The following is a 20900-nucleotide window of genomic DNA, read 5'->3' as shown; positions in this document are numbered from 1 at the left end:
TCCACAGCACTTTCCTTTCGGTTCTTCTTTCTTCACGAGAAGCGTTGCGCGGCAATTGACCTAGCTAGTGCGTCGGACGAAACTTTGAAAAGATACGATTGGCGGGAAACAGATGCGCCGAAAAGATCCAAAAGCGAACGCAATCGTCTGTACATCGCACAATGATAGAACGGACGAAGAACAGATCCAAACGAACGGACTCGGTAGTCACGTATTGGCTGCTTGTCAGTTTGGAACGTGCACCAGAGCCAAACCTAAACAGATAGACCAACAAGACCTGTACCACTGATACTGGTAGGCTGGCTACATACGGAACGACGGTACGTATATTCTGTTAAATTGGCTGCACGCATTGTGGGAGCGGCGAAAGCCCTGCGGGCGCGATCCGAGCCGGCGACTACTCACGTAGAAAGGTACGGAGTTGTACCGGATTTGAATTCTCGGGCTGGTCACAACTCGCGACACACCCAATCCGCAACACCCCAAATCACACCATGGTACGTGACCTTTTTCTTCTCGACACGCCTTATATGGAATGTTAGGATATCCATTGTGTGCGCTTAGTTTAGGAAAACACGACGAGCTGATCAATTTTAGAATCGGACGAGTAGAAGAGGTATTACGTCGGTTTGAAGTTTTCATCGGATCGCGCGACATTGGCAGCGTTCCGATCACCAAGCCAATGGTGTTTTCGCTTTGTATCTTGTCTGCGGACCCAAGTCTGACCGATTCTTTTCCTGTATTACTGATAGTCAGGAAAAGGTGGCAAAGGAGGAAAAGGTGGCAAGGGCGGCAAGGCCCCGACCTCCAAGAAGGCACCGCAGTCCCGTTCCAGCAAGGCCGGACTCCAGTTCCCCGTAGGTCGTGTCCACCGTTTTCTCAAGAACTCGGTGCACCAGGGTCATCGCGTCGGTGCCACCGCAGCCGTTTACACCTCCGCCATTCTCGAGTACCTCACAGCCGAAGTTTTGGAACTCGCCGGGAACGCCTGCAAGGATCTCAAGGTGAAGCGTATCACACCCCGGCATTTGCAATTGGCCATTCGCGGTGACGAGGAATTGGACGCGCTCATCAAGGCCACAATTGCGGGAGGTGGTGTGATTCCCCACATTCACAAGTCTTTGATCAACAAGTCCCAGGGAAAGGGCAAGAAAGCCAAGTTCTAAAATATCTCACAACAAAGGCCAGAGGGAAACGTACACCGTTTTTGTTGTCGTGTGTGTTTTGACAACCAGTGTTCTGTGACGCGATGGGAGCGTCTTTTTCTGTTTGTTTACGAACTTGGCGTTTTGACGAATTCACTGCACTAGCCTATCCAAAAAGAAAGGGTAGAGTAGCGTAGCCGTACATTTTCAGAACGAAACAGAAACTTAGTTGTAGTAGTAGAAAATACATTAGTTCAAGAAGCACTACGTGCGGTCGTAGCGATTGCGCTACTGCTGGACTTGGACAATTTCGTCACGTTGCCCGCTCCTGTACCGCTACTTTTCCGTTTGGTGCCGGCCACGGTGCTACTCGGTCTCGTGGTGGTACTAGTTTTGGGCTTCTTGGGCATGGGTGGCCCCAACCCCGGAATGACAATATTCCACTGTTTTCCCAGCACCAGTTGAATATCCTGGACGTCCAACGTTTTGCTCCCCCGGTGTGCGGCAATCCGCAAACTTTGTTTCACAACCTTGTCCAAAAAGTCGTCCGCGAGTTGGAGGACTTGTTCCTCGGCGGCGGGGTCCATGACGTAGAGCGGATCCAAAGACTGCAGCAGGGATTGGATCCGTGTCCCCACTAACGGTGCCATATAAGCGGCCGCCGCGTGATGTGGACCCTGCAACGAAACCCGAGCTTCGGATGCTGTCGGTACTGGTGACGGCTTGGGGTCGCGAGCTTTGCTGACTTTCGGCGGAGGCTGTGAAAGTCCGGACGAGCCGCGGCGGGCGGTCAGCGGAGCGCTACGGTGTTTTACTTGCGCCAAGGGTTGCTGTGAGGGACGCATGCTCTGTTGTTGTTGCTGTGGTGGTTGAGAATTGGCATGCGCCGCATTCCATGATGTGGGGGGCGGCTGGTATTGGGCGGTCCCAGAAGCGCCGCCGCTACCGACATTCGTGGCCGATCCGTACGGTACGGAAGTGGCTCCGGTACTGGAAGTCCGTTGCGTTGCCGATATTTTGGGAGGCGGAATATGGGGTGGCGTAGTAGTCACGGTGGTAGCCGTGGGGGTCTTCAGAGGCGGGAGTCCGGCAGCGGCACGGGCCGCAGCTTGCATCTGCGCCGCCCGTGCCGCCTGCGCGGCTTGCAACTGCGCAATCGCCGACGACTGGGATGGTGCCGGCACCGCAGCCACAGGCGCAGACTGCGGAGCTCCCATACGCGACGCCATGGAAGTAAAGTCCTTGCCTTTGGGCTTGTTGGAAACGACGGCAGCATGGGACGACGCATGAGCCGCGGGCGCGACGGGCGTTGGTGCCGAAGCGAGAACGGGTGGCTTCGGAGCTCGGGCACTCATTGCCGCGAAATCTTTTCCTTTCGGACGTCCTCCCGGGGGGCCGGCTTGCAACGGTGGATCTGCCGGAGTTTCCAGTGAATTAGCAGATGCCGGAATTTCTGACGGTGGTGACGAAGCGGCGGTAGGTTGGCTTTGTGCCGGTTGTTGCTGTTGCTGGGCCAACAAGCGCTGTTGCATGAGTTGCAGGCTCTTCCCGCCCTTTCCGGGAGATTTGTTCAGAGGTTGCTCCCCGCCTCCGTCATTCGAACTCATCCTTGCTATTTATCAAACGAAAGAAAAAACACCACAATCTATGGGGATTGCTTTAGGAAATGTTGTATGTTTACGCTCGGAGGCACCCAAGATGTCGTCTCGAGAAGTTGCGTGCCATAACGGCAACTGGAGGGCATTTCACAGCGGATGCGACTTCGAATCGCTTGGGAAAGAAAGGCGTATCGCCTGTCCGCCTGTCTAACACTAATTGTGACGGTCACTGTCAGTTTCAGTATCGGTTATACTACTTTATCATTACTACGTCCTACTTACCGTCAAAGCACTCATTTGTCGTATTATTATGAGGAAAACCGATATTTCGGCCTCTGCGACATGAAAAAATCGCTATTTCGGCCGAATCTGAAAATTTCTAAGTACTTTTGATTGAGCGCGAAACGGCTTTTAAGTAAAATTAGCAATTAGAAAATAATCAAATGCTTGGTGTATGCTCTGTTTATGATATAGCGGAGGTATCGCGCTGGCATGGATGAGCTGCTTCCAACCCGTCAAGCTTCCATCAATCTATTTCACAGCAGTTGACTGTGAACACTTTACCCCAAGCATACAGAGAACAAACTGTCGCCAGGACTCCAGGAGTTTTGAACAGCAAATGCACATTTAGTGTGGATACACCACCAGTCTTTTGCATGATTAATGCCACTGTGCGAATGCCTTTTCTTGTAGTAGCTGCAACTGACAGCGCTCACGGCTAAACTACGTAGGCCAACGGGACGGACGACCTTACAGTCGATGACGATGGGAAACGGTACAAGACGTGAATTTGGAAGAAAAAGTACTGCTGGTTTTTGAAACAAATCTTGATTGTTACACAAGAATTAAAAGTCTCCTTCGACGCCTATAAAGGCATCGGAAGACTATAGCACAACGACAGTTGCGATGGCTGTTCCCAAGCAGCAAAACCTGCAACGGCAGCGTTCGAGTACAAATTTGCTGGACCCATTGAGGCAGTACTCACAACTCTCGCACTCCCTCTTGTAGGTCTAGTACTGGCATACTATGTATGGAGTGATGTATATTGGGTTGACATTGCTTCACTATTGGCGAGTCTTGGGGAGACGACGAACTCCTGACTTTTCTGGCAGATAGTCATTGGCAATCCCATGCTTTGTTCTTGCTGCAACGACAGCGATTCCGTATCATTGTTACTTTGATTTGCTTTCGGCATTAGTTCCTATTCCAACCATCCTGGAATAATTTTTCCTGTGAATTGCTACAGGAATCTCCCTTTGCCTTTGGGCTGCGCTTGGACCACGACAAGAAAAGGCGTGGTTAGAATGCAGTAGGTCATGGGTTGGAAGCAGCTCATCCATGCCAGCGCGATACCTCCGTTATATCATATAAAGAGCATACACCAAGCATTGGATTATATTTTAATTGCTAATTTTACTTAAAAGCCGTTTCGCGCTCAATCAAAAGTACTTAGAAATTTTCAGATTCGGCCGAAATAGCGAATTTTTCATGTCGCAGAGGCCGAAATATCGGTTTTTCTCTATCATTGCCAACTCGTCTTACCGGTATTTTGATTCAAAAGTAGCACAGAGAATCTACTGTTGGCGACTCCTCTGGGACAAAAACCGTATATCAATGTTCGTTCGAATCCACTTTTCAAAAATACACTTAGTATTTTCAAATCGAAGTGGTATTCTGTATCTACTGTATTCGTTGGCACCCATGCCATTCTCGCTTTATAACGAACTAACTCTGAAAAAGCCACTTCTCCCAATCCATCAGGAAATATCGTTGCATATGCAAAAAGCGTAGGAATAACTGTATGTTCATTGACTGTGGAGGCTCAACTCAAGCGCTCGAACCATGCAAGCTGCTACTCTGGCTACCCTCCGTATCACACTTGTGATGGCTGCCCTTTTCTTTTCCTTACTATCGACCGTGTCGGTATTGATTTCCACTCGAGGACCATCTTGTTCATTTCCGGATCCGTACCTACCCGAGAACGCACTGACGGCTCCAAAGGCGGTTGCTGCGGCAGCCGCGAGTGATACCGAGCGCTCCATCGAGCATGTGCCACCGTATCCGTCACCGGGAACCAAAAGGCTCGGCGGGTCTGCTCCCGACGGCAGTGACCCTTCCAATATTTCAGTATCGCAAGTTTCGGAGCCTGTCGTCCAGTCCGAGAAGGATGATCCTCGGCCACATCTCGTTTGGCTCATGTCGTTTCCCAACAGGTAAGACTATATTGGACGCCAAACGAGTCGAGAAATCTGCTATACTCTACGACACCTATATTTCTAAAAGCTCTATTTGTGCTGCAGCGGTACAACGTTTACCATCAATATGGTCCGTGAAGAATCGAACACCTCCACTGCAACTAACTACGGCTTTGAAAGCAAAATTGACGGAGTCCCTATTCCAAGTGTGCAGGCCATCCCCGGTCCAATTGGTATGAACGGTCCCTTTCTTAAAATTCTTGAGAACCGTACCACCACTCTACCCAGTACCATTCTAACTAAAAATCACTGCGTTGGTTATTGCAATGGAGAGACATGCACGGCAGATGAAACAGTGCACACAATCCGATCTTTCATGGCAGGGTGCTTTGTCTCTCATCGAATTGTTCACAACAGTGACGGAAGCCTTGGTACAGAGATTGTCTCCTACGCACACACATTGGTCAAGAAAGCCATCCATCTTTTAAGGCATCCGTTGGACAACATTGTGTCTCGTTTTCATCACAAACATGCCGCTCAACTTAACCTAGGCAACACAGAATACGACAAGATGTATCCAAAAAACGTGACTGGATTCCATAAATGGTGCGCAGCAGAAGACGCACACGACCACATTATTAATTCACGATTTTTGATTGTTGATCACCGGCTGAAGGAGAAAATGATAAACATCCCATGCATGAACGAGTTCTTCCGCTATGTACAGTGGCACAACCTAGCCTTTGCCGTCTCGCGCGAGATGGGCTTGTCCACTATGATTCTGCACTACCACGAATACGCGGACAATTTTGAAAAGACTCGGGACAAGGTATTGGACTGGTTAGAACTACCTCGGGTTGGAGAGGGTATGGCATTCCATTCGGGCAAGGTGTATCGGCACTACTACTCAGACAAGCAAAAACGTGCAATATGGGAGTTTCTAGAAGAGTTTTCTTCATTGGAAACTTGGGCAGAGCTGAAAGACTACAACTTTGAATTCCAGCAAAGTACAAATTCATCTTATGTTAGCAAAATATGAATTTTTTTTTGTTTTACGCAATGCAAACATTTACATTATATACATATACTATGTTAAGTATGTACAGCAGCAGCACTGCCTAACCTGAGGGGAGTGTTGCCAACAAGTAGAGTTTTTACAGTCCCTCTTTCCCTTAGGTGTATTGCTGGTTGTTTGTAATAACACCCTCTTCTGTTTACCAGGCTCTGTTTCTAACAGTGCTTCTGTCCATACTGTGTAAACTGGTATATATTGTAACAGCACCAATAAGGTGGAAGATGAGGAAAAAGAGGGCAGCCATCATCATGGGTATCACCCTAACATATGTATTGTAAAATACATGGTTTATTGCCAAATATGCAATAGAGTATAGATATAGTGGCAAAAGCCCCAATTGCAATACTCATTTTGTGTGTGTGTTGGTGTTTTCAATCATTGTGTGATGAGAGACGACGTACAAGAGAGCATCAGAGTGAAACAGAAATCTGGAAACGAAACCTGAATCAGCCAGGAGCTATAGACTCCTGTATGGGTTCTACGTCTATCAGTTGGATCCAAGAGTGACGTAAGATCTTGATTTCATAATCAGCGAACTCTGGAGTTTCCCAAGTAATCCTTCACTACCTATATACTATGATGGCAAATGTCTTTGTATTTAATGTGCAAATTATTGTTCCTGTCGGATTTAAGTCGAATGCCGAGAAAAATAGCGTGACTGCCTTCAAAAAGCATTTGTGTTGATCTCATGTGTCATTCACTGTTACTCGGAGTACTGAACAAACGAGGCTTACAATTCTAGTATTCTAGAGAGACTGCAACCAACAGTGTGTCCCGTGAAAGCGCGACATTTGTAGTTAGCAACTGTGTGGATTGTGTATCTGTATGTCCGAGGCCAGACGTCCCTGTTTACTCTGCATTAAGCACCATTTTTACAAAAGGGAAGGCTATTGTTGTACAAACTGCTTAGTGAGCATTTGCTCGGAGTACCAGCTAACTGGAGCGAGTTCTCTTTCGTAGGCTTCAAAAACTATGCAAGGAATCCATAAATGTGAAGAATTTCTTTCACGTTTTGGGAATTAACCTAAACCGCTCACTGTCAATACTCGGAGATTGATTGACTCCCACCCCAAATAGGTACTGGATTTTCTCATGTCAAACAAAATTTGCGGGTGAATAACAGACGCTTCAAGCGGGATTTTCCTCGACCTCTACTGACAGCAAAAGTCGACTTCATTTTCCTTCCTTCCTTCCTTCCTTCACAGTTTAGAATTCCATGACGAACCATCACCACAACAAACCGTCATGACACCACCCGACATGATCAACATTACGAAGACTTTCCGGATTGCTTCCACTAATAGCTGGGCATCGAAAGTGCTGATAGTCAACTTTGTAGCACACAATATTTCATTGGAACTCCAGAAGGACGCACTTTGCTGTCCTGTCGATCATGGGCAATCCGTGTTCGTGCGAAACACGAGGCTTTGAAACCGTAGAGGGGCGTGGACGGAAGATTCAGTCCGTTTTGCTCCAACATGTTTTGAAATCTAGGAAATGGAACGGACCGATGCCGAAACTTGACAGATGTGCATTTCTCACGGCACCCAGTAGCGTGGGCACACGCGAATGGCCTTGTCCTACTCTTTTCATTATTTCGCCAAACTCAGCACGTCTATATTAGTAACACCAAGGTACACTTTCCGTGGAAATCATGTCCACCATGAATTCTCCTTTCTCTCTCCGCACAACGCGGTTTCGGTTGCCGTCGCGGTTGTCTCCCCCAAATGTTGCTTTTTCGTCACGTGAGAATCCTCGAAGCCGTGTTCAATTTTCAACCGGACAGACCGTCCTTGTTGCGGCCTTTTTTTCTTCCGTGGCAGCTGTTTTGACAGCTTCGATTGCTATTTACGGCTTTTCCAATACTATTTTGGAAGCGCATCGGGCAGCTGGTGTATTGGATGCCACAGGAGGCGCTTCGCAAGCGTTAGCGAAATTCCGGAGCATCAGTGAACAGAGGAGTGCTTTGCGCTGTGCTGAGGTGGGACCGAAAGTATCGAATCAGACCAAAGGTTTCAATGAGTCGCTACCGGACGTGAGGGATCATTTTGATCCTTCAGTAGAGCCACAAGCGAAAGCTTTAACAATCAGAATCAAGCGAGAGACGCATAGTATTCGACCACACGTGGCATGGCTAATGTCTTTTCCTAACAGGTACGAGAGTGTTGCGGACTGACTGTGATCAGATTTTGGAATCCGTTTGGTATTATCTCACTGTCATTTGTTTTCTGTTGCTGAAGCGGTACCTCCTTTACTATTCATATGACACGGGACGTATCCAACACTACCACCGCAACAAACTATGCCTTGGAAGGCACAAACAGACATGATCCAAGTGAGCAGGCCATCCCGGGTCCACTTGGTGCGAGCGGCCCATTTCTGGAACTGATTCCGAATCTGACTACCGCGCTGCCCGATACGATTTTAACCAAAACTCATTGCAAAGGTTTTTGCAGTGGTCGCAAATGCAATGCAGAAAAAACGGTACACACAGTCCGTTCCTTTATGATGGGATGCTTGTCGGGACGGCGCGCCGTCCGGAACACCAAGGGAGGGCTTAGTACCGTTACCGTCACATACAATCCCGCGTTGGTCAAGAAAGCTATCCATCTTTTAAGGCATCCGTTGGACAACATTGTGGCTCGTTTTCATCTTGAGTACAACGTCCAGGTAGGGCGGGGCAACACAGAATACGACAAGATGTATCCAAAAAACGTGACTGGATTCCATAAATGGTGCGCAGCAGAAGACGCACACGACCACATTATTAATTCACGATTTTTGATTGTTGATCACCGGCTGAAGGAGAAAATGATAAACATCCCATGCATGAACGAGTTCTTCCGCTATGTACAGTGGCACAACCTAGCCTTTGCCGTCTCGCGCGAGATGGGCTTGTCCACTATGATTCTGCACTACCACGAATACGCGGACAATTTTGAAAAGACTCGGGACAAGGTATTGGACTGGTTAGAACTACCTCGGGTTGGAGAGGGTATGGCATTCCATTCGGGCAAGGTGTATCGGCACTACTACTCAGACAAGCAAAAACGTGCAATATGGGAGTTTCTAGAAGAGTTTTCTTCATTGGAAACTTGGGCAGAGCTGAAAGATTACAATTTCAAACTTAAGCCAAACTCAACAGTGTCTTGACGGTAGGCTTTGTTTCCTGTTTTAGAGAATCATAATATGAACAGGACTGTGGCAATTCAAAGTTACATTAATGAAGATTATAATTTTGCGCGGTAGGTATATGAAAACTAATCTAGCTACGAGTCAGGAGAGTGTTTTTGATTATAATTTTGACCATTCTCCTTTTTGGCTTATCCGAGCAGGCCGTGCTCTGATATCTGCAGTCTTGTCTGACACTGCATTAATGTGTTGGTCTCTCTAGTAAGCCTTCACAGTCAGGCATTATATGAAAGGTACCAGGGCACCTTACGTTGCCTTGTCTTTTGACCAACCCCCGTTATATCTCATCTATGTCATAGAGGATATCCGTTGGATATATCCTAGTCACACCGCAGCTATTCGCTCACCGAATTTGTCGCCCACATCTTCAGCTTTAATTTCAGACGATGATCTCCTTTTTTATGGACCGCAACGGTTCACAAGATCTTTGCTGTCGATAATCCCCGTATTGGAGATCGAGAACGGAGTCTAAGGGTTCTTGATTCAATTTTATTATTACCTATGGTAGTCCTTTTCCGGATGAGGCATTTAATAGTGAGCACCTGTACTTTTCTTTTGACGTTCTCATGTCAGTATCCAAGATAAGTTTGAGACAGCACTTGCTTCAGGGAGGCTGTTCCTATGGTCCTCTTCTCCTTTCCGATTCCCCCGTTGTCGCCGAAATAATGGCATTAGCTGGTTACGGTCACATTGTTATTGACCACGAACACGCACAGACCGATGTCCGTAGTGGACAAGCACTGTTGCAAGCGATCCAATCCACGCATTCCATCACACCCATTCCTGCAACGCCAATTATCCGCGTTCCGGCACACGATCAGGTGTATATGAAAAAAGCATTAGACACTTTACGTCTACCGGGTGGAGTACTGGTACCCATGGTGAACGATGCTGCAACTGCATATGCGGTCGTGCAATCGACGCGATATCCGTTGCAGCTGTCGTTGGCTGACGAATCTACCATTAGTGGCTCACGAGGTTGTGCGTAACCATTTGTCAGGGCTAGTGGGTGGGGTGCCAGCGAAAAATACGCCCAGCAGTGCCAAGAGGATTTGCTTGTAATGGTTCAGGTCGAGACTGTAGCCGGTGTAGCCGCGATTCCGGAGATTGCGGCCGTGCCTGGAGTTGACGGTATCTTTCTAGGGCCAATGGATCTCTCTTGCAGTATTGGAAAGATGGGACAATTTGATGACCCTGAAGTGGCCGAGGTCATCGCCGCCGCAGAATTGGCGGTTAACGAAAGCCAAGCATTTTTGGGAGGTTTTCGATCTCCAAGCCGCTCTATCCGCAGCATGGTTGAAGCTGGATACGCCTTTGTATGCGGCAGCATTGATGTGGGACTACTGCGAGATGCAGCTCGACTAGACGCAATCGCAGGATTCTCGGCTTTACAGTCAGAGGATTGGCCGAAAGACAAGAAATGAGACAAACTGTTGAAGAAGGTGTCCATGTCAGCATCAATGCAAACTGCTAAAATGCAATCCTAGATAGAGACATAACTTTTTTCTTCAGCCGATTGCTTCGAAGATTTCGACCTCACTGTCCAAGCCCATTTGTTTACAGCTCCGCTTTGGCTCACCAGATCAATGGCCACTGCAATAAATATTTACCGTTAAAAAATAACTGTAAATATAGTCGAGTCGGAGTCAAATGCAATGAAATGGACCCACTACCGGTTCGGTGAATTGCGAGGAAAGACCTGTTCGTCAATGAGAAGATCACTCTCTTCATTCATAAAGAGAATATCAGAATCCGGTAAGAAATTGACTTTGAAGGAAAATCGCGAATCTTTTCATAGCTGGGTGGCCTTCAGTGAATGAACGCACAAGAATTCTACGGACAATATCATGGCCACAATGTGAACCATTTGGAATATGTTCTCCCATTTTTACGTGAATCCTCTGACCGCTTAATTTGGACGGCCGGCGACTCCTCTTTAGATAACAAATTCTGGTTTCACGATACGGCTCCCGCGGTTGGTGCATACAAGGAAGTTTTACGACCGCCACGGATGAAGCAGGATGTGACATACTGGCTGAACGCGTTGATTGAATCTCGACGGTCGAATGATGGTTCGTACCCGAAGCTGGCCGCTATCAACACGGCAGTAGAAGCTACCACGCTCAATGAGCGAACGTTCATGCTGACGCCTCAAGATAGATTTCTCCGTGACAACATTATTTCGGAAGACATCCTTCTAGTATCAATTGGTGGCAACGATGTTGCTCTCAAGCCTAGTCCATGTACTATCTTGTCAATGTGCGGTATGTTATGTCTTCCGCCGTGTTGTACCCAAAGCGGTTTTACTTGTGGTGCTGTTGCAATTGATGACTACTGTTGTGGCTGTGGACCATCTCTTTGTTCTTGCGCCTGTGCTTGCCCACCGTGTCTAGGTTACTTCCGCCATATGTTTGGCACTCGAGTCCAGAAGTATATCGATGCGCTGACAGCGAAGACAAAACCAACAAAGATTTTAGTGTGCATGATATACTTCTTGGATGAAACTCCAAATCCGGGATGGGCAGGAGCGGCACTTGGTGCCATGGGCTACAATCGAGATCCCGGCAGACTTCAAAGCTTCATTCGGAAGGTATTTCTCGAGGCAACGACGTCGATACAAATCGAAGGGACAGAGGTTATTCATGTTCCTCTATTTCACGTCCTTGATGGTAAGAATACAAACGACTACGTCCAGCGCGTGGAGCCATCACCCAGTGGTGGGCGCAAAATGGCCGAGTATCTTTTGGTAAGATGAACAGATGAAAAATGGCTTCCGTTTTGCATACTGTACTGAACGCAGTCTCTTTGCCCACCAGGATATGATCGACGAACCAAGCTTGTTACATCCATTTATTACCATGCCGAACGCGTCAGCTCCAGCGATAGCGTGCATGCATGATCGAAGCTAGCTGGAATACATACATACGAAAGTGGTTTTATGTCCAAGCCGTGAGATCAGACTTGTATGGTACACTACGATGTCCATTAGAATAGGCGCAATGTAACTCTCAACCAGTATGCTCCGTTTCCCTGTAGTGTTTCTAGTATATATTGACCTCGGTCATCTAGTCCTAGTTCATTCAAAAAACCATGCCCCTTTGCGCGGCAACTCGGACGTCTCATCTACCCTCTTTTCTATTGGAGAAGACAACGCCAATTCCGTTAGTCGCCGACGTTCACGAGAAACCAAATTGGCCAAGAAGGCAACACGCTCGTGATGCGTCGGCAGAGCAATTAGGATTTGGAAATCCATGCACGGGTCGAGGCGCAACTCCAACCAAGCGTCGCGAGCTTTTTCTTCTAGCGTTTGTATCGCTTGACGCTCGTTGACAGACAGATCTTCCATGTGAATCGGTAACTGGAGTGGCCCACCCTTTCCTAGCGCCGCCGTCACCATGAGCTCGTTGCGATTGGATGATAGCATAATTTGACGACCTTCACGAACAGTGTAACAGAGTCTCTGCCAGGTTTCGGCAATCTGCCAAAACTTGCAGGGTGTAAAATCAGCTTCTGTCCATATTGGCAACGAGTCTTCTACGGTCGACAAAGCGAAATGTGGTATATCCTTGGTACCCACACCCCCCAAATAGAAATTTCGAACAGCGTGATAGTCTTGCGTAAACTGTACCAGCCATTGTGCCTCTCCTGACCGAAAGTCGTCGGCCTCCTCTGGAAGCGTACGCTTTTTTATACGAGCCTGGAGGTATTCTGGTCGTCCCAACAACCGTGCCTCTTGAGTTGCGGCCTCGGGATTTTCAATGCCGGCGATCTCTACGAGCTCCTCAGCAACACATTTTACAATGACACGCAACACAATCGTCGGATCTACAGCACCGTACTGTGTTTCCAAGGCGACGATCCGCAATACAGTCCCGATTGTGGCAAGTCGTCCACTGTCGACACACCGGAGGACAGAGCAAAATCGTCGATTGGACGCGGTTTTGTTGTCCCAAAGATCCAAAGCCATCCGAATGTTGCGTGGCTCCACATTGTTGAGTGTATAATTGGTAAAATGTGAGTGTTTTAACGATGTCTCTGTCGGTACGTAGACTGCTTGCAAGGGGTATAGTGGTAGAACTTCTTCGGATGCCGTGTTGGGGCCCGCTTGAGATGCGTCCTTGTCTACTGCAATGTCCTGCGACAACCGTGGCGACGCTGTGGTGGGATCCAACCAGGAAAGTTTTCGATACGATGAGTCTCGAATAGATCTTTCGTTGGCAATCTGTTCCAGAGCCGTCGACAGAGGATGGTACGCCAACAGCGACGTCGCCGAGGAACACCCGGTCTGGATCGTCGGCAAAAATCCACGTCGCAGTTCCGTTACAAATCCTTGCACTGACGGTGCATGGGGGTAGATAACTACCGCTATGGACACCAGACGAACGTAATTGCCAGTTCCCGGCATAATGTTGGCAATTGGCTCTATTTGATTCTTGCGTGTGTGTCGAAAATGAGTCGACCGCCAGATCGGTAGGGCAGTTTTCACAGCTTACAACAGTAAGAGAGGCTGGATTTGTCTCTTCCTCCCCCACGGAACTCTAGTAGTAGCGGGCTTATGGGGTTTTTGTTGTGCGCCTCAAAGTTGGCGGCTCGTTTCCAATTTTCAAATTTGTTGTTGGTCAGACACATCTCATTGGTCCGATGGCATACGACATATCCGACCTATCGCAATGCAGAAAATCGGTGCCGGGACGAAAGCCTTCCCTCGACAACCACTGACTGTGAAACATCAGCCCTGCTGTCCTTTGTCGATTCTTCCGGTGGATGGCATCGCGTCTTGGTCGACAGCGACTCTTTCGAAAGACACCATTGCTCTAGCGAAAGTAAGTACATTGATCGTTGTCTTCCTTTGTTCTACTTTTTGTGACAATCGCATTGAGGTGGATCGAAAGCACACGTGTCCATTGGTTTGACCAAGCAGATCATATCCTGTGCAAAACTGGAGCGGACACGCGAACGAAAAGGGCCATGAAAGAGATAGAAGCCTGGAAGAGTGCTCTTGGTTCATTGGCTTTCCTGTTATCTGCGGGCACGTCAACGATATTATCGTGCGAGGCTTTTTCCTTATATCCACAAGCGCGATCGCGACCTTTTTCCAATCCGCATTATGCGACCGTAGAAGCCGATGCCGTCAATGGCGCTTCCTCCGTCGCGGCACAATCCTACGGGGCCGGTCAAATCACGGTTCTGAAGGGTCTTGATCCGGTCCGCAAGCGTCCAGGAATGTATATTGGATCCACAGGCCCAGACGGATTGCACCACTTGGTCTGGGAAGTCGTGGATAATTGCGTCGACGAAGCCTTGGCGGGACACGCCACGTTTGTGACGACGACGATCCACGCCGACGGGTCCTTGACCGTCACCGACGATGGACGTGGCATCCCGACCGATCTGCATTCCGAAACCGGCAAGTCGGCTCTGGAAACGGTGCTGACGGAACTGCATGCCGGCGGAAAATTCGATAATCAAGGTTCCAACAGTGGATACAAAGTGTCGGGAGGATTGCACGGCGTCGGTATTTCGGTGGTGAACGCTTTGAGTGAGTTCGTCCACGTCAAGGTTGATCGCACACCAGAGTTGTACCAGATGCGCTTTGAACGGGGGGTACCAACGGGGCCACTACAGGTGAGCAAGGGAACGTCAAACTTTGTGGACAAAGATATCGATCAAGAATTGGAGCTCCTCAAGGCGAAATCGGATCAACAGGATGATGATAACACTGCCATAACCATTCACCAGCAGAACCTAGACAAGCTCAAAACTTTGTTAAGCAAACGTAAATCTGGAACATCTGTTACTTTCCTTCCCGATCTTAAGGTGTTCAAGGGAGATAACGGTAAACCGGATATCACATTCGATTCCTCTCGACTCAAAGGACGCATGGACGAGATTGCCTATTTGAATGCCGGTCTAGTTTTGACGCTTAAGGATGAACGAAAGTCTCCAGGCCGTGGCCGTCTGCAAGTGTTTTATCACGCCGGTGGCCTTGCCGAGTATGCAGAATTATTGTGTCGGACCAAGACTCCACTCTTTCAGGGAACAACCTCCAGCAGAAAGAAAAAGCCCGCGAGAAAACAGAAAGATTCGGCGTCCGACGATGATGGTATTGCAATGGATCCTGTGGCGGGTTTGCTTACACCTGACGGTGCGACAATACTGTGCACTGGTACGAGCACGTCGGACGAAGAAACCCCTCCAGTTTCCGTTTCGGTAGCTTTGCGTTGGTCATCGGATATGTATGCGGAATCGATTCTCTCGTTTTGCAACAATATTCGTACTCGGGACGGGGGGTCGCATGTGGAAGGCCTCAAAGCTTGCTTGACTCGAACAGTCAATCAAGCAGCCAAACGTTCCAACAAAGCCAAAGAAGGGGCTGCCAATCTACCCGGCGAGTTCATTCGTGAGGGATTGACAGCCATTGTATCAGTCTCGGTTTCTGAACCTGAATTTGAGGGTCAGACCAAGGGACGCCTCGGAAATCCGGAAGTACGGCCGGCTGTGGATTCGTTGCTGAGTGCAGAACTGACAAAGCTTTTTGACTTCCGACCTGAAATTCTGGACGCCATTTACAACAAAGCGAGTTCCGCACAGGCAGCCGCGGCAGCCGCCAAGGCCGCTCGCGATATGGTCCGCCGTAAGACGCTGCTGACGTCTACGATTCTACCCGGAAAGTTGGCGGATTGTGCGTCCCGGGATCCCGAAGAATCAGAGATTTTCATTGTTGAGGGTGACTCGGCTGCAGGAAGCGCCAAACAAGGCCGAGATCGACGAACGCAGGCTATTTTGCCTTTACGAGGTAAGATTCTGAATATTGAACGAGCAGCCACAGAACGTATTTACCAAAACACAGAGCTGCAGGGATTGATTTCGGCCCTCGGATTGGGAGTCAAGGGATCTGAGTTTGATCCTAAGTCTCTCCGATATGGTCGTATTGTTATTATGACTGATGCCGACGTGGACGGCGCTCATATTCGTGTCCTGCTATTGACGTTCTTCTACCGCTACCAACGGGAGCTCGTGGAGAACGGCCATGTTTACATAGCACAGCCTCCTTTGTACAAAGTGAGTGTGGGAAGTGGCAGGTCAAGAAAAGAAGGGTACGCATTCAACGATACGGAAAGAAACACAGTAATGATGCAAGTTCTCGGTGTTGATGACCCGAAGCAAGCCGAGGAGGCGCTTGCGGCCGGGAAAGTTTCTTTGCAGCGCTTCAAAGGTCTAGGAGAGATGATGCCGGAGCAATTATGGTCCACGACAATGGATCCAGAGCGGAGAACGATGCTTCAAGTTACTGTCAATGATGCATCGATGGCCGACCAGACACTGAGCATTCTTATGGGAGATACTGTAGCCCCTCGGAAGGAATTTATCAGTACCCAAGCCGAGACGCTTAGAGTAGACGATCTTGATTTGTAGGAAAAGCTATAAAACACCAAAAGCACAATTGAAGTCTGCCATTTCTTAACTTTCCTTGTACGACAATTGTACTGCTTTTATACAGCAGAAAGACTCTCATTGGATGTGAGAGCAATAGTATTGAAGGCGCCACGAGCGGCGTCTTGAACATCCTTTTTATCACTTGATAGCGCCGTCATCAAAAGGGATACCGCATCCAATGCGAGCACTTTCGATTTACAGTCGCCTGATGCCGACGTAATGGCCCAGAGAAAACTGCATGCTTCTCTTTGCATGCCACTCTCGTGGGGATGCTTCAACATTGCCGCAGTTACAACACTAATTGCACCAGAGGCCAATATTGACTGCTCCCTGCTTGTAACGATGACATTTTTTAGCAACAAACATCCATACTGAGTAAGTGAAGCGGAATTAGGGTTGTTCCGCATAGCATCAACAACGTTAAAAACACTCTGTGCGTTGACCACTGTTTGAATATGAGACTCTCTTGAGCTCAAGCATGACAGTACACCGCAAGCCTTTTCCAAAATACTAACTTCGTTTTGATGCAACACCAGAGCGCAAGACAGAGCATCAATGCCACCTTGTGTTACAACGGTTTCCTTAAGCATGTCGGAACCGTGGATAAGTACCCAAATAGCATCGCAAGCGAATCCGATAATATCGGACGTTTCAAGATGGTTTTGCAGTGTAATAACTAGTGAGCTCGCGCATCGCTCTGCGACTGACAAGTGCTTGAGTATTATGGGACCACGGGCTACGTTCAAGATGAGGAAGGAGCCTTTTCTCTGTATAATTTTTGAGAGCGGAAACTTCGACATCATATCAACAACCAGCTTCAAACTTTCCTCGTCCAACAGTGTCGAAAGGGTCTCATCTTTCGAAATTTTTGAAAGGATACTAATTCCCACCTCCTGGACTTTTAGTGCATCGGTACACCGCGATATTATCAAATACAGCTCAGAGAGAATCCACTTCTCTGTTTCGCCTGTGTCCAATTCATTCGCAATTAACAGATTTGAAAGCATGACACAACTCAATGCCTGCCATTCGACCGAATTGCAATGAAGACGGGAGACCTCTGTGAGCCAGGATAGCGACGTCGTCTCCCAAAGACGCTTTCGTGCAAGAGTAGAAGAAGCCAACACAGCATTCAATGCTCGTAGGGCTTCTCTGTTCATCTTTAAATCTCGAGGGAACTCCAAGATTGAACACAGGGTCTGAATAGATCCTGCGGGGATGCATTCTGTGCTTCGTACTGTAGGAAGGAGACTCGCTATGAGACCGCACACCTCCACAGCGACACTGGAGCATCCTTGATGAAAATCGAGCACCTCCAAAGCAAGGAGAACCACCTCAGTGGTATCTAGACCTTTCCGATTTTCCGCAAGCATGCATAGATTTGAAATAGCTGCTAGCGCCGCCTGTAGAAGCAGTACCGACCCTCGGCTCTTCTGATATTTTCGTACGATATTCGTCATTTCCAATAGCGGTTCTGTCGCCGGTACTTGAATCTGGGCGATCTCTTGACTTGAAGAAAGACACCAATAAAGATTGCATATCCATTCAGCCATGACAGCATTTGACCCCACCTCGTCCAAGCAATACGAGATCACGTCTAGTCCACTTGTATTGTGGTCCAGCTTCGCTTCCACTAACGCTTTTCTGTTGCTATTCATGTCTTTCGACAACGCACACTGCTGATACAATGCACGGATTCCCCACTCCCGAAGAGACAAGGAATGCTTGTGGGAATCAATTGCTCGCAAGACAGTAAGCACCGCACCTGACAAAGCCCCGTCGTTGACTTTAGCGTTACGACCGGAAGCACCTGCCAAACAGGCCAGCACTCGACAGCCAAAAGTCTGGACATCTTCGTTGTGAATTAGTGATTGCATCATAATAAGCAAGGCATCTACAGCATAATCAAACGTATCATTGGCCAAATAATCGTAAGTGGCATCAATGCAATCTCCAATTGCCACGGCGAAAATTAGGTCGAGCGCAGCCACTTGGATGGCCTCGTCGTTCATATCTTGCCAAACAATCATGGTCCAAACTGGAATGCCACCTGCTTCAATCACTGCTTGACGGGCCAAGTTCCCGCACTGCCAAACGGTCGCAGTTAAGTGCCGCAACGCCGATTCGTGCGTGTTGGGTACATCATCACGCAAAGTCTTTACCAAGGGAGGAATGTCCTCCAACGATACTGCCAATTCCAAATTAGGTGAAGTTTGGGTGGCGGACTGTGGCGATGTTGACTTCGTGTGCGACAGAAAACTAAAACTGCTATTTTGGAAGGAGATAGAATCCTGATGGTAGGCAAACGAGGCCATAGAATATTCCCACCCAGGGTCACTGCCGTTCCGAACTCTATGGTCGGCGCTGTCAACGATTGGTTTCCTTTCTTGCTTCAAAGCAGATGCGTTACCATCATCCAAAGGCAATGTGTTTGGGTCGACTACAATTTCTTCATGAGCGATGGGCGTAGACTTCGACATTTGTTGCCATAGGGTGTTGTAGTTCACGCTAGCCGGTTCGGGAGGGTCGTAGGGACTCCGGGACGAATCAAAAACAATTTCCCGGGGACTCCCTTTTGGCTTCAGCTCGGATGGTTGCCACGGGGGATCATGCGCATGGGCAGGTGATTGAATCTCCGATTTTTCCTCCTTCTCGTCGTCGGCTTCTTTACTGGTCTGTAGAGTTCGGGGTTGACTTTTCCAGAATGGGCGAGGATGTGGACTCGGGAATAAGCACCCTCCGCTATGCTGGTGTGACTGAACAGTGAGGGGGTAGCCGTCCCATTCCACCCGTGCACGGGCGGAACTGGGTTGTACTCGACGGGGTTGGATGCTGTTGGACTCGTGCTGTGGGTCGTGATCCATGAACGTAGCGAAATTATTCGAGGCTCTCCGTAACGGTGCGACCATTGGATTAGCCCGGAACTCCGAATTCAACGGGTCGAGCTCACTAAACCGTGACGGACTCACTGATCGGCAGGGTAGTGCCGGCCCTCGATCGTTTTCGTCAGCTTCATCATTGTCAAAGCTCGATCTACGTCTTCGCGATGAAGCAGGTGGTGTAAGTACGGGAGCTGTACTGCGGTCGGTCCCAGGCGGCCAGCGCATGTGATCACTCTGGGAAGCCTGTTGCGGAGGGTAGGTCGGTGGAGGTAGTCGGGGTGGAGGGGCGACCTTTTCGCCTTCTTGCGCAAATTGTCCTAGATGATGATCGAGTGTAATGGTAGACATGACGGTACCATCGTCGGGAGTATCGTCAGTGGGGACCGACAGAAATCGAGGCACGACCGCTTTGCCTGGTTCGTCCGGATACCGATCCAAGTGTGATCCGACGATTTCTCGGACAATAGGAAAGCAAAATAGACAGCGACCGTTCAATGATTGCCCCGGAATGGTCAAGGGAGTCTTCTTCTTGCCCAGCATACTATTTTTGAAAAGTTTGGCTCCACAAGCGGGGCATTCTCCTCGTTTGATCCGACGCGATGCTGCCTTGTTCAAGCCTCGGGAAATCGTCGCTCTGTTGTCTTCTTCCTCGTCGAAATGGATGAATTCCCGACCTGGCGACACGAAATCTCGGTACGGCGATTGTAGCCGAGGCGATACCGGCAGTCGATGTTCGCTAGCATTTCCATCACAAGGTTCTTGCTGTGGATGACTCATAGCTCACGTACGGAATGGAACGGTAGCGCTCACGGTGTTGCCTGCCTGTCAGGTAGTGGTGTGTCCAGCAGCTCGGACGAATGCTTGTCTTCCCAGAGATTCCGACGCCCACCGAGCTGGCTCGGCACGAGGCAACGGAAACGAGCGCGGCTTGTGATGTATTGGTCGCTAGTAGCCACACTGTGTTCCGCGGATGACCGTTGTTTGTTTCGATAGCCTCACGCTTCTGTTTCCCAGTCAATTGGGGTTTTGCCGAAAGCAACTTTTCGTCCGCAATTTTCCTGTCGACCGGCCTATCGGTGGTCGTTCCGGTGCCGGCGGCGTGTCGTGTTTTCGGGGTGGGAGGGGCGGGGGGTTCCACTATGTTTCCAGCGAGCACTCGCTGTCACACGTCAATTGACAGTAAATCAAACTTGATGATTTATTGCAGGGTCATTGTTTTCTTCACAAGCAACATCAGCAAATGTCGACGAGCTACTCGTACTACTTACTATTCTCTCTTTTCTACTCCGAATGAAATGAATCTTATACTTAAGGGGAGTTGTCTCAGGAAGACCACAACGTCTCTATATCTTCGTTGTGACCACAAGGACATCCAT

At 48.8% G+C, this 20900-nt stretch overlaps 9 protein-coding genes across 9 annotated transcripts; 6 read left to right on the top strand and 3 right to left on the bottom strand.

Annotated features, from left to right (window-relative positions):
• Nucleotides 1-467: 467 nt before the first annotated feature.
• H2A-m1 (histone H2A) lies at nucleotides 468-1372 on the top strand. Its single transcript, XM_002181309.1, has 2 exons — nucleotides 468-497; nucleotides 753-1372. Exons 1-2 carry the CDS (start codon nucleotides 495-497, stop codon nucleotides 1164-1166), a joined length of 417 nt encoding a protein of 138 aa, XP_002181345.1. The 5' UTR covers nucleotides 468-494; the 3' UTR covers nucleotides 1167-1372.
• Nucleotides 1373-1378: 6 nt separating this feature from the next.
• PHATRDRAFT_47054 (predicted protein) lies at nucleotides 1379-2812 on the bottom strand. The gene has a single exon (XM_002181138.1). It carries the CDS (start codon nucleotides 2750-2752, stop codon nucleotides 1400-1402), a length of 1353 nt encoding a protein of 450 aa, XP_002181174.1. The 5' UTR covers nucleotides 2753-2812; the 3' UTR covers nucleotides 1379-1399.
• A 1773-nt stretch (nucleotides 2813-4585) lies between these two features.
• On the top strand, nucleotides 4586-5988 carry PHATRDRAFT_47053 (predicted protein; the record flags this gene model as incomplete). Its single annotated transcript, XM_002181308.1, has 2 exons — nucleotides 4586-4956; nucleotides 5044-5988. 2 exons carry the CDS (start codon nucleotides 4586-4588, stop codon nucleotides 5975-5977), a joined length of 1305 nt encoding a protein of 434 aa, XP_002181344.1. The 3' UTR covers nucleotides 5978-5988.
• Nucleotides 5989-7259: 1271 nt separating this feature from the next.
• On the top strand, nucleotides 7260-9255 carry PHATRDRAFT_47052 (predicted protein). Its single transcript, XM_002181307.1, has 2 exons — nucleotides 7260-8167; nucleotides 8254-9255. The coding sequence occupies exons 1-2, from the start codon at nucleotides 7668-7670 to the stop codon at nucleotides 9164-9166; spliced, it is 1413 nt and encodes a 470-aa protein (XP_002181343.1). The 5' UTR covers nucleotides 7260-7667; the 3' UTR covers nucleotides 9167-9255.
• A 606-nt stretch (nucleotides 9256-9861) lies between these two features.
• PHATRDRAFT_5419 (predicted protein) lies at nucleotides 9862-10563 on the top strand (the record flags this gene model as incomplete). The annotated part of the gene is made up of 2 exons (XM_002181306.1): nucleotides 9862-10145; nucleotides 10206-10563. Coding segments are annotated over 2 exons (642 nt in total), but the record flags the coding sequence as incomplete, so codon positions are not given.
• On the top strand, nucleotides 10562-12104 carry PHATRDRAFT_47050 (predicted protein; the record flags this gene model as incomplete). Its single annotated transcript, XM_002181305.1, has 3 exons — nucleotides 10562-11469; nucleotides 11599-11951; nucleotides 12006-12104. The coding sequence occupies exons 1-3, from the start codon at nucleotides 11022-11024 to the stop codon at nucleotides 12102-12104; spliced, it is 900 nt and encodes a 299-aa protein (XP_002181341.1). The 5' UTR covers nucleotides 10562-11021.
• A 177-nt stretch (nucleotides 12105-12281) lies between these two features.
• PHATRDRAFT_47049 (predicted protein) lies at nucleotides 12282-13641 on the bottom strand (the record flags this gene model as incomplete). Its single annotated transcript, XM_002181137.1, has 1 exon — nucleotides 12282-13641. Exon 1 carries the CDS (start codon nucleotides 13608-13610, stop codon nucleotides 12282-12284), a length of 1329 nt encoding a protein of 442 aa, XP_002181173.1. The 5' UTR covers nucleotides 13611-13641.
• Nucleotides 13642-14037: 396 nt separating this feature from the next.
• On the top strand, nucleotides 14038-16621 carry PHATRDRAFT_21316 (predicted protein; the record flags this gene model as incomplete). The annotated part of the gene is made up of 4 exons (XM_002181304.1): nucleotides 14038-14830; nucleotides 14948-15308; nucleotides 15420-16345; nucleotides 16382-16621. Exons 1-4 carry the CDS (start codon nucleotides 14174-14176, stop codon nucleotides 16619-16621), a joined length of 2184 nt encoding a protein of 727 aa, XP_002181340.1. The 5' UTR covers nucleotides 14038-14173.
• A 77-nt stretch (nucleotides 16622-16698) lies between these two features.
• On the bottom strand, nucleotides 16699-20900 carry PHATRDRAFT_47047 (predicted protein; the record flags this gene model as incomplete). Its single annotated transcript, XM_002181136.1, has 3 exons — nucleotides 16699-20286; nucleotides 20309-20683; nucleotides 20886-20900. 3 exons carry the CDS (start codon nucleotides 20898-20900, stop codon nucleotides 16699-16701), a joined length of 3978 nt encoding a protein of 1325 aa, XP_002181172.1.

This window comes from Phaeodactylum tricornutum, chromosome 12 (assembly GCF_000150955.2).
Source record: "Phaeodactylum tricornutum CCAP 1055/1 chromosome 12, whole genome shotgun sequence".
Classification (NCBI taxonomy): domain Eukaryota; phylum Bacillariophyta; class Bacillariophyceae; order Surirellales; family Neidiaceae; genus Phaeodactylum; species Phaeodactylum tricornutum.
The sequence above is the reverse complement of the archived record's forward strand: the minus strand, read 5'-3'. Positions and strand labels throughout refer to the sequence as shown.

What these genes read in the sequence shown, in the direction of transcription:
- PHATRDRAFT_47054 (XM_002181138.1), bottom strand. Translation starts at nt 2,752, where the DNA reads ATGAGTTCGAATGACGGAGGCGGGGAGCAACCTCTGAACAAATCTCCC.
- PHATRDRAFT_47052 (XM_002181307.1), top strand. Translation starts at nt 7,668, where the DNA reads ATGTCCACCATGAATTCTCCTTTCTCTCTCCGCACAACGCGGTTTCGG. An exon ending in CTAATGTCTTTTCCTAACAG is followed by an intron (nt 8,168 to 8,253) that starts GTACGAGAGTGT and finishes CTGTTGCTGAAG; the next exon opens with CGGTACCTCCTTTACTATTC.